This window comes from Trachemys scripta, chromosome 3 (assembly GCF_013100865.1).
Source record: "Trachemys scripta elegans isolate TJP31775 chromosome 3, CAS_Tse_1.0, whole genome shotgun sequence".
Classification (NCBI taxonomy): domain Eukaryota; kingdom Metazoa; phylum Chordata; order Testudines; family Emydidae; genus Trachemys; species Trachemys scripta.
The window spans coordinates 12,919,222-12,934,058 of NC_048300.1; the positions used below are offsets into that span (position 1 = coordinate 12,919,222).

At 43.6% G+C, this 14,837-nt stretch overlaps 1 protein-coding gene across 1 annotated transcript in view; it reads left to right on the top strand.

Moving 5' to 3' along the window:
* ISM1 (isthmin 1) overlaps positions 1–13,491 on the top strand; it is a 58,027-nt gene extending 44,536 nt beyond the window's left edge. The window contains exons 3-6 of the mRNA XM_034764138.1: positions 1,739–2,006; positions 4,071–4,214; positions 9,494–9,583; positions 11,343–13,491. Coding sequence (XP_034620029.1) covers positions 1,739–2,006; positions 4,071–4,214; positions 9,494–9,583; positions 11,343–11,860 — 1,020 coding nt within the window. The 3' untranslated portion in view covers positions 11,861–13,491. The remainder of the gene's footprint in view (positions 1–1,738; positions 2,007–4,070; positions 4,215–9,493; positions 9,584–11,342) is intronic.
* Positions 13,492–14,837: the final 1,346 nt, after the last annotated feature.

Consider the following 14,837-nt stretch of genomic DNA (forward strand, 5'->3'; position numbering starts at 1 on the left):
CTGCATTCTGCACTACTGAGCTCCAACAGATCTTCAGCTGGAGCCATTCCACTTCCAGTGTAATGTCCCTCGGCAACTCACAAGTAACAGGACGGACATAGAAAGTACATGAGGTTTTATTTGCCAGAGAGAGAGAGAGAGAGAGTGTATGTGTGTGTGTGTATGTTCAGGTAAATTCATGATTTTATTAAAACCAATTTTATGAAACTGTGAACTCTAATCCAATTGCCTTCATGTCCGCAGCATAACAGGCTATTGTGCTTTATCTGGTTTATAGAAACCCAATTTTAAGAAAGTTCTGTCCAAAAAGCTCTTGTAACATGTAGGTGTATCTATAAAATTTACATACTCACACACATTTTATACAGTAGATATATATGATAGAACCACCTCTACACTCTGGCTCCTTTGGCCAACCCAAAAGTCCAGCTTACTCCGCAAGTTGAACTGGGTTTACAGCTGCATTGCATTCCTGGAGCAGCACAAAGCAGCGAGGGCATACCAATGACTGAACGATAATTTGTTTGTCTATGGTCATATTGTATTTCCATGACACCGGGACCCTAGATTCCTGCTTGCTAGTACCAGTGTCTCTCTAAATACATATGTATGTGCGCACCCAACATTTATTTAAGAATTTCATAATTAATTCATTAATTTTTATGCATTGAAAAGCAGCAAAGGGGTGTGTTATAATTACTATACAGTATTATACAGATTTATTTATATGCATGAATGTATGTGCGGTCTAGGGATTTGAGCAGGGAATCTTGAATCTGGGCTGTTCTATTCCTGGTTGATAGTGGCCTGTCCTACTTTAGACAGGTGATTTAAATGTACCTCTTCTTACCCCTCTGGAAAGTGAGTATAATCAAATCTATTTCAGAGGGCTGTTGTGACAATTGCCTAAAATGCTTAAAGCTTCTCTAATGAATAGTGGTATAAAATGTATATTTATTATATTTTGTTGAAAAAATGTTGACAGTCATTTATGATTAAAATTCCCATGGTAACCTTGGATATAAAAGGTATCTCAGGGTAAAAGAAGAATATATAGAAACTGTGGCCACCTACACTATGGTTTCACACGCTAGTGCCAGCCCTAAATATTATAGAGTTGCAATTGTGCTATAGGAAAATCTACTAGGGTGCAAATCGTCTTATCAGCCAGCGACCAGGCCAACACTTGAGCAGATATTTAGCAAGCAAAGAGCATGCAACTGATTCTGTACTGCCTTGCACCTGGTGTAGTTATTTGCACCTATGCAAAGCCAACAACGAAGGCTACCATTCTGATCTAGCACATTTCACATTCAGGCCTAATGAATTTAAGATGAGTGTTTTTCTTTTTCCTCTTCATAAACTTTTAAACGACTTTTCCCCTGAAGACAGAAAGCTTCACTGTAAAGGTTTAAAATGCAGGTTTGGTTCTTGTTTTGTTCAGGATTTTTTTTGGGGGGAAGAGAGGGGAAAGAGGGCTTTTTGCTCCAAGATTTGACTCAGCAGAGGTGGCAGAAGGAATCACTCAGTTTCTGCATATCTCTGGGCTCACAGTAATCCACATATGGTTTATAACAGGCTAGCCCTAAAGGATTACAAGCCCCTTTTGCTAGATAACATCAGTCCCTTATCTCTGCTGTTTAGAAGATTCCCCACTGATGCAGGGACACTCTCTGTGGAGATGATCTAGTTTTGGATTTTGCATGCCGACTGACCTGGCATAACTTGAATTCTCTAGGTTACCATAGAAGTGGTTGATGGCCCCGATACTGAACCAGAGAAGGATCTGCACAAAGAGAGCAGCAAGCCTAGCTGGCCAGTCCCATCCCCTGACTGGAGGAACTGGTGGCAGACGTCATCCACCTTGACTCGCATGAGTAGCGGTGACCAGGACTACAAGCATGACAGCACCACCGAAGATAGCAACTTCCTAAACCCTCTTGGTGGGTGGGATAGGCATGCACCCAACCACCGGACTTTTGAATCCAAGGAGCAGCCAGAGTATGGTGAGTTCACATTCCAGACCTCTTATGGGCACCTTGGGATTGTAAAACTAGTTTGGGGGAAATGAGAATGGAGAGGCATCGCTGAAAGTAGACCAAGCAAAATAGAGTTTTTCCAACATGTGGCTTTTGTTCATTGGCTTTTAAATACAAATCTGTGCAGATGCACAAACTAGGCTGTGGTAGCCACATTCCACTTGTGAGTCTATAATCTTGAAAATTATACCAGTTATCCTACAAGAAGTTTTTTTTATTCATAAGTGTACTTTTTTAAACAAAGGAAATACGGTCTCATTTATTTTTAGTGTAAGGATAAGTACAAATTTAGAACCATGTGCAGTGATTTGGAAGCTAAAATGTAACTGGTGGATAAATGAGTGAGAACTACAATGTGGTCATGTTTGGTTGAGATATAAGTAAGGCAAATTATGTTGACTCATATGTAGGGAGTGGCATAGATAGCAGGAACACTTTGCGTGTGGAATTCTGTTCCAAGTGTATCCTGGGGAAAACAATTTATTTTCAGTTTGTTGTATGAAACAATTGCTGAAAACCGAAAGGACGAATTATTTCCTTACTATCACATTGGTCTATAGCTGCACATTTTGGGATGACTTCTGGGACGTGACTTAATATGCACACTATGGGAGTTGCAAGTGGCTCAGCGCCTCTAAGGATGAAGCTGTAAATCAATATATACTGAAGTAAAGCCCTACCAAATTCATGTTGCATCATCTACACAATAAGCTGTAGCTTACTGTTTCAGCCCTAGTTGCCCTTGTTTTGATTAGGTTTGAGTCTAGAGCCTTAACTTAGAGAGCTTTTTTGCTGAATTTTATATTTAAATATGTACATAAGTACTGAATATTGTGGGCCAGAATTTTAAAGTCCTTTCTTCTTGCACCTGTATCTGTGGACAAATTTTAGTACTACAAAAAGATGTATAGTGCTCTGCCACACCTAGGGGCATCAATGTTAAACGAAGATTTCTATTCCCAGTGCAGATTCTCTAGGCTAAAACAGCCATCTTTAACAGGGTTTATTATCCATGTTTTCTGTCCACACTGGCAATAAAACAAACCATGTTATAACATAGATACCTCTAACCCTGGCAGAAAACTATGCATTAGTGCAGTCCGTTACATAGTGAGAGACAGGAGCTTGGTTGGTCTTCTCGCAAAGGTGTAACCCTGAAGTGGCATGTTTGGTATTGGGAGTGAAGGCACACTAGGCAGTACACTCTATGCTCTGGGCTTCCCAGATTAGTTAGTGGAATATTTCACTCAACTTGGACCCAGTCACGTTCGTATTATTTGCACTGAGGTAGTGCCTAGAAGCCACAGTCATTACAGAACAAAATGCTGGTTCCTGACCCAAAGAGCTTTTAATGGTACAGGATCAGGCCCTCAGTGACAACAGTTGGTCATTTAGTCAGTGCTATAAAATGTTCATTACCATGGGTTTGAAAAGAACGTGTAATTCACTGCATCAGTGACTTCTTCTATAACACGTTAGCTCTCTTGCTCTGATGTGAGGGGAGATTAAAGAATGAAACTGAAATATTTCCACATACAATCAACTAGCCAAACAAAATCCAACCTGCATTCTGTCCTAAAATCCAGTTACGTTTTGAATATCTTTGTGTGCTATAGATACGTTTGGAGGGGTTTATTCGAGGGGTGGAGAGGTTAAAGTAAATGTTTTTATTCCATATCTGGTCGGTTTGTGATCAGAAAGCATATTCCTACCGATGGAAAAATAGTTTAAATAGACGTTTTGTTAGTTCATGACCCAGCTTTACAGCTGAAGATTCTCGGCTGCTAAAAGGTCAAAAGAGAAAGGAAATATTTTTTCAAATAATGTTGCATGCACGTCCCTGAGGAGAGTCAAGTGTGAAAACCATTTAAACAGCAGGCTTAAGCCTGGCACTCAGCCCAGATTTCAGGTAAAGACATCTGGATTCCATTCTTGCTATGCCTACTTAATAAAAACCACCATCTATACAGTAGTATGTGGTAGTAGGGTTTTTTGTTTTTCATTTCCTTCCTCCTCTTTGTTCCTGTATAGATTATATTGATGGAGAGGGAGACTGGAGCCCATGGTCCATTTGTAGCGTAACCTGCGGGATTGGCAATCAGAAGCGAACCAGATCCTGTGGATATGCCTGCACAGCCACTGAGTCGAGGACATGTGATAGGCCAAACTGCCCAGGTATGGTTAAAATGATGGTTGTTTTTAAAGAGAGAACCTGAATTGTTAGGAAGATCATTGCACCAGAGGACAGGGCACTGGGTTTGGAGGGCTTCACCATACATGGTTAAAGGCCAGCATCACATTTGGGCCATGGCTGGGTAACAGTGCTATTAAAAAGTGGTGTTCCAGTCCTGAAGGTCACTTATGAAATTTTATTTCGTATGTGAACTACCCTAAAATGTAAAAGGCAGACATAGTATTTTAATGTTAATGTACCATGCCTGTCTTTTATGTTTTAGGATAGTTCTATATTTTATTTTTTATCTTTAAATTAACAAAGCATTTGTTATTAAATCCAATGCTGTCTCCTATAAGGGGTTAAACTTGCTACAGAAAGTTTCAGTCTAAAGGCAAACTTCTTTTGTTGCTGCAGTTACTTCTTGCCTACCCAAACATTCCGCACGTCACAGGACTGAAGCTTTTGCCCAAAGAAATGTGCCCTCATTTCACCTAGAATGCATTTGTTTTTTTTATTTTAAAACAGCCACATTACTATTATTTGAAAATAAGAACATACATTGCAATACATTTAATGTATATACTTCCCATAGTGTCAGGAATAATGGCTCCATATTAGTTGTTAATATGCCCTTTAAAGTATCATGCCAACTGTCTGCAAAGTGGCTTTAGAGAATTGGTTCTCAAACTAAGGCCACCACTTGTTCAGGAAAAGCCCCTGGTGAGCTGGGACAGTTTGTTTACTGCTGCGTCCGCAGGTTTGGCTGATCGCGGCTCCCACTGGCCGCAGTTTGCCGCTCCAAGCCAATGGGGGCTGCAGGAAGCAGCGCGGCCCAAGGGATGTGCTGGCCGCCCTTCCTGCAGTCCCCATTGGCCTGGAGCGGCAAACTGTGGCCAGTGGGAGCCGCGAGCAGCCGAACCTGCGGACGTGGCAGGTAAACAAACCAGCCCGGCCTGCCAGGATCTTTCCCTGAACAAGCAGCTGCCCTAGTTTGAGAACCACTGCTTTAGAGGAGATCTGAAACATGGTCTTATACACTAGATGTTCTACTCCTGGGGGAATTCTGTGCCACTGCACATGTGCAGAATTCATGTCCCTCACAGATGTCTTTGCTTCCCCGCAGAAAAATGACTTTCTGACAGGGAAGCAAAGGGAAGGTGCAAGAGCAGTCACACATCACTCCCTAGTTGTGCAGGTACATTGTTTTAGGCCCCCATAGCAGCCAGTGGAGACAGTCAGTGGCTCCTACCCTGAGCTGGGATCAGCTGCTAGTCCTGGCTGGGGAGGAGGCAGGAGAGGATGGGATTTTCTCTTCCCCTGTAAGGAGTGGCTGGGGCTGTGTCAGACCCACCCCTCGAAACCTCCCCCAGTTGCATCCTCCCCTGCTTCCTGCCCCCATCACTCCTCAACTGTGGAGGGAGGGGTCACTGTACGGGGAGCTGCTCCCCCATCTGCCCAACTCCTGTGCATCCGGACCCTCCCATTCCCAAATATGCCCTCCAAGCCTCACCCTGTACCCCCAGAACCCCCCCAGTCCCCCCCCCCCCCCCCCCCCCCCCTTGAAGCTTCCCCCCCCCCCCCCCCCCGCACCCGGACCATCCCCCACTGCCCTGCACTCAACCCCCCACCATGATGAGCCCCACCCCCCTGCACCAACCTGAGCCCCCACATTCAGACCCCCATGCCACTGACCCCCAACTAGCTGCACCCAGACCCCCACCCCACCAAGTCCCACTCCCCCAGCACCCATACCCCCCTACTGAGACCCCCAGACCCAGACCCCTCCTCTGAGCCCCAACCATTTTCACCTGGAATCCCCTGCAGAATCCCATTGCCCCTGCTCCTGGAACCCACCCACTGAGCCTCTGTGCATCCAGGTCCTCCCCCCCACTGAGCTGCCTGCACCCAGATTGTCCCACACAGAATCCTCTCACCCTCACACCTGGTTCCCCCCACACTGAGCCCCTCCTGCCTCATTGAGCCTGCCTACCCCACATCTAGTGTGCCTTGCTGGGCCCCAGGGTGTTTCTGGGGCAGGCCCAAGCCTTGTGCTGTGTCAGGGTCGGGTGCAGCCTCACCACTGAGTCCGTCGCCTGGGGGTGGGAGATCTCCCACCTTTGTGTAGTCAGTGGCCTGTGCTCCTCACTGCCTTGCTGCAGCCTCTGCGTTTATTTATTGACAAATAAAACTAGCCAAATTTTAAAATATTGTGAGCAGAATTTTTAATTTTTTGGAGGACGAATTTTTAGGCGCAGAATGCCCTCAGGAGTATTGTTCTAAAGAGCTGTTGCAGTTTGAGTCAAGGGATTTTTTTGTTTTAATAGACATGAAACCACAAAGCTCCTGTCTCTTAATACAAACCAGCAAGTCTAGAATTAAGGCTAAAATGCCATCCATCCATATCTCTGTCTGTCCATTTTGCCTACAAATTGGAAAAGTCTCAAAACCAGCAGGCTTGGCCCTTCAATGCCTGTGCACAACAGGGCAGATTAAGGATGTGGTTTTAGCTTGTACTTGTTGAGAGGATTCTCTGCTTATTCATATTAATCCACATTTGCACAACCCATACAGTGATGCAGCACTGAGGGTGATGCATTGGAGCTGTATAATTACACCACAGAGAGCAGTATGGTGCATTCACATTACAGTACATAGGCGCCAACTCCATGGGTGCTTCGGGACTGGAGCACCCATTGGGGGAAAATGGTGGGTGCTGAGCACCCACTGGCAGCCCCAATACCAGAACCTCCCCCTCCCCCCCAGCGCCTCCTGCCCGCTGGCGGGCCCCACCGATCAGCACCTTCCCCTCCCTCCTATGGCCTGCCACAGATCAGCTCTTTCTCAGTGGCAGGAGGCACTGAGCAAGGGCACAGCATGCTCGGGGGAGGGGGTGGAACTGGGTGGGAAAAGATGGGGGCAGAGCAGGGGTGAGAAGAAGCAGGGTGGGGGTTGGGCCTTGGGGGAAGGGTTGGAGTTGGGGGCGGGGCCTAGGCCGAGCCGAGGGAAGCACCCTCCAGCAGATTGCATTTCACCAACATTTAGCCACGTTTAGCTTCACAATTTGGAAGGTAAAGGAAGTGAAAGACCTGAAATAGCTATAAAATCTTAAGTATGAGATCAGATGTTGCACTGGGACTATACAAATGCAGTATTGCTAGAGATTTGTAAAGTCACTCGACAAGCAGTGTTTGGCAGTTACTCTCTGACATGCACACCCATCCATCTCAGGATGTTGGTTGCTATTTGCTAGCCACTGCAGGAAAAACACACACACACACACACACACACACACACACACACACACACACACACACACACACACACACACACACGTTGAACATTTCCCCCACTCCCTCAACCCTGAACAACAATGGGTTAAATCCAGAAGAGGTCACCATCTCCCAGGTATAGTCTCAGGTATTTATCATCTAGAATCAAACCATGGCAGACTGGAAAGAATGTATTATGTCACATTACAGACACCTGAGGATCAATGAGGAAAATGTAATACACTCTTTGGGTCTCTGCTGGTATTTTTAAAATGACCAGGCCAAAGCTCAGCTTCTACTGTTTATACTGTCAGCAGAACCTCTGCAGTGAATGATTCCCTTGGAAGGATTCTGGGGTATCTGTTATTCTGCATCTACAGCTGCAGTTACAATAAATTATTGTAAAGGAGTCTGAGGTTGTTTTGAAGCTCTGCAAGGCCCTAGTTTGTATGACTGTGCACCAGTAACAAGACCACGATAAAGTTTGCTGGAAAGGGGATGGAAGGGAACCAGGCTCTATTAACCACACAGTTTTTGCATACTGAGAGTTTTCTGGGCTTACTTTTGAAATATATGATGCAATGGAATAAAAATGACATGCTTAAATGCTTCTTTGAAGGGCTTTCATTTAAAGAGAATAGTAGTTCGCTAAATAAAATAGCATCAAAAGGGTGTTCATTTGAGCATAATATAATTAATCCAATAATGACCATGTTTTCACACCTTTTTTGTTAGTCCATGGTTCTCTATGCTAGTGACAAATGCTTTACTAGAGCTCGCCAGACACCCCAAGTTTAAGATTTTTGGACCGTTATCTACATATTTGTCTCTTTCCTCCCAACTCCTTTCACTCCCCTAGCAGCGGTAGAGAATGTAACCGAAGAGCAAAGCACACAAATACATTTTCAGCTTGTTGGGGCAGGCGCTATTGCATTCACTCACTGAAACACATTTGGTATCCTGCCAACAAGTGAACATGAACATATTAGCAAGTCTCCATCAGTTTAAAAGGTGGAGCTGAGGCGGTCTCCAACCAGTCCTGGAGTCTGAAACAGTAGTGCTGGAATGCAGGCCGTGGGAGGCCCTGGAAGGGAGCAGCGGGTTGCTGAGAGGGAACTTGGGGAGCTGGGAGAAAGACAGGGGGAGCTGAGGGAGGCCTGGGCGAGCAGGGAGTGACTCTCCATAGAGCCAGTCCTGTCCCTGCCTCATCCCTACCTGTGCCAGGCTCCTCCCTCCACTATCCCTGTGGTCCTGCTGCCAGACTCCAGATCCACCCTGGGCTCCTGGCACTCTGTTCCCTGATGCGCCCCTGGCTGGTCCTGGAAGCAGCATCCCCAGCTCCCTCTCAGGCCTAGCATCAGCACCTGCTGGCTCAAAGCCTCTCTGCAGCTGGGGAGAGAAAAGAGCCACTTGACCTGGGACCATCGCTGTTCCAGCTCCAAAACAAAAAAATAGTGCTAGATCAGCATTTTGGAGCATTTCAACACAGCTGGAGCACGGTCTCCAACGGGTTTCATATTCCACGTTGTGCTTTACAGCTTTCACTAAGAAACTTCTCAACAAGTTGAGACGTCATCAACCATCCCTAACACATGCTAGGAAAAAGATATCTGGATACGTAAACTTGGCCACCTAATCACATGGACGGCTTTTCATTGGGACTGAGCACCTGCAGCTTCTATTGGAATTCCTGGGAGTTACTGGGCAGCTTTGAAAAATCAGGCCCCTTAGTTACCTACCTAAATATAGATTTAGGTGCCCTAACTCGATCTAGGCACCAAAATTTGGAACCTTTGGCCTGGCTATTTAAAGGCCTGCCTAGCAAGTATACCGGTTATCTACAGGGACTCCACCAGGTCAGCTTGTTTCTCATCATTATATTGTTACTGTTTTCCTCCAGCACTAAATTCAACAGAGGCAATGCAGTCAGAACTTTGGTGGTTTGTTTTTGTTTTTCATTGTTGTTTACTGTTAAGAAAACACATCTATTAGTTTGTGTTTGTCTTTAGGGATTGAAGACACCTTCAGGACAGCTGCCACAGAAGTGAGCTTACTTGCAGGAAGCGAAGAGTTCAATGCCACCAAGCTATTCGAAGTTGGTAAGCAGCTGGCAGTCTAGTATCTCTAGAGACAAGCTCCTTTTAGGATTGTTTTTTAAACTATCACTATAAGATTTGGGCTCATAAGCCTCTGTCTTAAAAATGAGTCATATTCCAAATTGCTGTTGATTATTTTATTGTTAAGGAACAGAACTAGACCTCGGAATATCTTGGTTCTATCCCTAGCTCTGTCACAGGATTCTTTCTGAATAACTTTCCGCAAATCACCAAGTCGGTGTCTGTGCCTCAGTTTCTCCAGTTGTAAAACAGCGATGCTGCGTCCTTACCTCACAGCAGTGCTATAAGCGCTTCAATATCCTCAGTTGAAAGGTGCTATAGCGGCACTTTATTCGTGATCATTTTTGTAAGAGTTACAGCTGTTGCTGTTGTGAGGTGGATAATTATATGAGCAATAATAGCATTTGTAGCTATGGATGGCAAGATCGGATCAACCAAATCAATGCCTCAGGGTATGAGCTGATTGCTGTACGTAACTTTCTTCCATTCCTGTACAACAGTGCACATAATGGGCCACGTGTACTGTGAGGGTTTATCCCCTACCATAGAAGCATCAGGGATTGGTCCCTTATGGAGGTAGGATACTAGACAGCTTGGATCAACAGTGTTATCCGGCATGCCAAATCCTAGTGTATGCCTGTAAGGCAAACTATAGTACTTGTTGACAACCGGGCATATCACTTAAATGTATGGCAAACTGACCATGAAATCGTTGGGGCAATATGTTTGCAGTATAGCTTTAGGCCGAAACTTTGCTCACCTTCCTCATGTGATGAGACCCATTGAGTGCGGATGACATAAGTAATATAAAATTAAGCCCCTACTTATGGGACCAGACCCATCGTTTGAGATGATTTGGCCCCCAAAAAACCAAAATGAGAAACTTAACTGATTCTCTCCAGTCCCCTTCAACATAATCCATTAATATCAGCTGTAAATGTCCTACTCTGGCCACCCCACACCAAAATTCATAGGTCTAGTGCCATTTGACCATCCTAATTTACGGACATTGTCTGATGGTACATCATGTAACTGGCTGCTGTAGGCCACTCTCTATCTTCGAACTGCAGCTGCTCGAAAGATCCTTTTGGAGAGGCAGAGGACGGGGCAAGGGAAAAATAAATGAAGTCCTAACCAAAGTATTTTTCATAAGTACAAGGCTATGCTTATCATCTTGGAGTCTTTAGTGTCATTACAAACCAGCTGAGCCTCACGTACCATTTCAGAGCCCCCAGTGGTGGTACAGGAAGGCTGTGAGATCTTGGGTTTTGGAGCTGAGGGTCAAGAGCTAGGGCTGCCGGCTTCTATTCACAATTCTGATTCATTGTTTAACCTAGGGCAAGTCACTTAACCTCTCTGTGCTTCAAGCTCACTCACTTGCAAAACTGGAGTATGTCGTCTATTGTACTTCACTGGGCTGTTGCCAGGTTTAATTGAAGTTTGTAAGGCACTGTGAAAGCCTAGTAAGTGCCAAGGATCCATGTAACTATGGCAATGTAATTCACGGTAGGATGGCCTTTTCTTGTCATAGCTTGCTTTCTTGATTATCCAATAACAAGATAAGTCACCACACTGCAAGCAGGCATGCTTTATAGCCCTTACTTGGTTACACAGAACTTTCTGTGGGACAATTACGTTTCTCTCATTGGTTATCTTCATTGTTATCTCTGTAGCTATATCATATTAATTTACATGCTGCGTAATGTACCTTAAGGCATTTTCCTCTCCCCTCCTCCCACAGATACTGATAGTTGCGAAAGATGGATGAGCTGCAAAAGTGAGTTCTTGAAGAAATACATGCACAAAGTGGTTAATGACCTACCCAGCTGCCCTTGCTCCTACCCCACAGAAGTCGCTTACAGCACTGCTGAGATCTATGATCGGATTAAGCGGAAAGACTTTCGCTGGAAAGATGCAAGTGGGCCAAAGGAAAAACTGGAGATCTACAAGCCCACAGCCCGATATTGTATCCGCTCTATGCTTTCCTTGGAGAGCACAACTCTAGCTGCGCAGCACTGTTGCTATGATGACAATATGCAGCTGATTACTAGGGGGAAAGGGGCAGGCACACCAAACCTGATCAGCGTAGAATTCTCCGCAGAGCTCCATTACAAAGTAGACATTTTGCCTTGGATTATATGCAAAGGAGACTGGAGCCGATACAATGAAGCACGGCCCCCTAACAATGGTCAGAAATGTACAGAAAACCCTTCAGATGAAGACTATTACAAGCAGTTTCAGGAAGCAAGGGAATACTGAAGGGATTTTCCTCCTCAGACAGGAAAATGGGGATCATTTCCATAGATGGTACAAAATTGCATTTGCTGCATTCTCTATTTGAAATGGGGTTGGTCAGTATCTTTAGTATGAGTGTATATATTTGTATATAATACATGTGTGTGTAATTTATATATGCCTATATCTCACACACTCCTCTGCATACAAACATACACAAAACCTTTAATGATAGAAGCGGATATAGCAATAAAATGCATTTTATTTCAAAAGAAAGAAAAACCTCCAGGGAGAAACAGTGTGAATAAATTCATGCTGAATAAAGAGCTTGATACAGATTTTTACATCCGTGTAAATCAGTAAAGCTCTGATCCTGCTCCCATTGATTTTAAATGATGCACGATTGGTCCCTAATGGCAGGGTAAAACTAGGGGAAGTGAAATGCAAATCAGGCTCAAAGGTCCTGTACAGCAAAGCACTTAAGCACATGCTTAGATCCATTATAGTCAATGCAACTTAAGCATGTGCTTAGAGATAAGCACATACTTACCTGCTTTGCCACATGGAGAAGTTTGGGGTTTTTGTATCTGGGCTAAAGAGCCTAAACTCTCAAACAGTTTTTATATGTAACTTATTTAATATAAACACAGCTGTTAAAAATAACACTTTCTCTGGAGCTGTATTAATGAAAGTATTTAATGGTATCTACAAGAAGAGGGGAAGGATTGTTGGGAGGGAAAGCTATTAAGTATTGGAGGAGAAAACAGGTAGAAATGCTGAAGATCAATAAACCAACACCCACATTAATCATTCTCAGTTGAAGCTCCCCATTGCCCTTCCAGTCACTCAGCTGTTAGCTGTACATATGTAGTAGGGTTTCCAGAAGATGCAGCTGCCATGTTCCTTTGGGCTACACCAAAAGAATCTAAAATAAGGCCTAGGATTCTGCAAAGACATATGAATGTGCTCAACTTCCCATACTGTGAGTAGTTCAGTGACTTCAATGGGACTATGCACAGGGGCGGATCTACAGCTATGAATTATCATAGCTCCATGGAAGAGAATGAAGTTATGACAATTCACACCAGTAGAGAATCTGCCACACACTGTGTACAAATAAAGAAACTGTGTAAGTAAATCTTTGCAGGATCAGGGACTAAAGGGCCAAAATTTGCTGAGGCTGAAGCGTGGAGTTAAAAGGAAAAGAATGTTGACAAAAAAAACGAAGAAATCCTGGTTATCTTCTAATTCCTACATGTAATTAGAAGGGTTCTGCTATAAAGAAAGAAGTGCACTTTTTAAAAAAAGAGAAACGAATATAGAGTTTTGAACATATTCACTGGGTACAATAAGTCACCTTCTTAATTTTTTTTTCCTTCCAGCATGTCCTGACTGCCCAGTATTATACAGAAAAAGCTATTCTTTAAAGAGTTTTTTGGAGGAAAGGGATAAGGGGTTCTTCTCAGTGATTTAAAAAGCCTGAGCATTATTTTTGTAAAGTATTTATTAAAATGTTGTTATAACTCATGCAAGGGGTGTTTTTAACATGCGGGGCTTCTGTAGTTGGAATGTGATGGCCAGGAAAGAGACTATTTCTAGGCAAATGTTTAACATGCAGATCTCTATGAAAAATGAATCTATCAATAAAACCACAGTTAAACAGTTGGTACCTGCATTCTCATTAAAGACAAAGAAAATTACAGTGTGTGAAAAGGAGTAATAAACACTTAAATTAGTTTGTCGGGAACTAAATTTAGCTCACTTGAGTCCCAGTCAGTCATACGTACTAAACATGAAACCTTACCCCTGGGATTCAGTTTACTGTATGAGGATTAATCAGATTTAAAAAGGAAAACAAGCAGGTCTCTTGGCTTCTCAGGTGCCAGTTGATTGTGATAAAACCAAGAATTGGGTAGTTGATCGGGGCAGGTCATCGTATGTCCCTAAACAAAAGGATTATTCCTCATTTCAGGATCTGTCCCCTTGATTTTTATAGAAACCAGTTTTTGTAAACCTTTGCAAGTCCAGTCCTGGTAAGAAGACTTGAGGCCAGCGAAATTGACAGCAGATGGGCTAAACATTTAGGCACCTCAAGAATCACCCATTACAGAAGGAGGGAGTTTTGTAAAAATGGACAAGTGTTTTGCCCAGTTAGCTGCCCTGAAAATAGAGGAAGTGATGTAATGAGCAGTTTCTAACAGCATGGGATGAAACCAGCATCTCAGGTTTCTCTGGGAGAGAGATGTGTAGAGTCACACATTAATTATATATTTTAAGATTTGTGGAACTATGGAGAGGTTTTTAATAATACACCATTAACATTCAATTACACAACAAAGATGGTATGTGGGGAAGGTAAATTATTTTAATCAACAAAGTGACACAAAAGCTGTCACGTCCCACTGCTTACAATGTGCCAAAACGAGAAACATTTTGGCAGCCCATTACAAATGTTTTCAGCATCAGTATACATTTTCCTAGCACTGGTCCTGGAGCAGAGATCAAGAGGAAAGAATTCTCAATCGCTGCAGACTGTAATAAAAAAAAGTAAAAGCAAAGTTTGTGCTATTGCATCTGAAATTACAACCCCTTAGGTTTTCTATCTTTGCATTCAACAACTGTTAAAGATGACTGTCCAAATGTCTCCCTGATGTAACTCTCCTAACACACTGGCGTTCAACCAGGCATGGATTTGACTCGGTCTCGGTAATTAAACAAATAGAGAAATGGAGAGATCAGGGCCCTAACTTGCTCGAAACAGTATAAACAGTTATGATGAAATCTTACGATGTAGTTTACAATAGAATAAAGCAGGTGTATAAAACAAAGGGAAACGTAGGGGGAACTAAACCATACCAAGCACCACACACACTGCCTAGCCAACTAATGTTTTGAAAAGATTTTTGACACTGTCCAAAAGATTCTTTGAAGAGTTCTCAGCAGCTATTCTGCCTCCCAGAAGGAATTTTAAAACGGGGGCCATAGTATGTTTCTGTGAGGC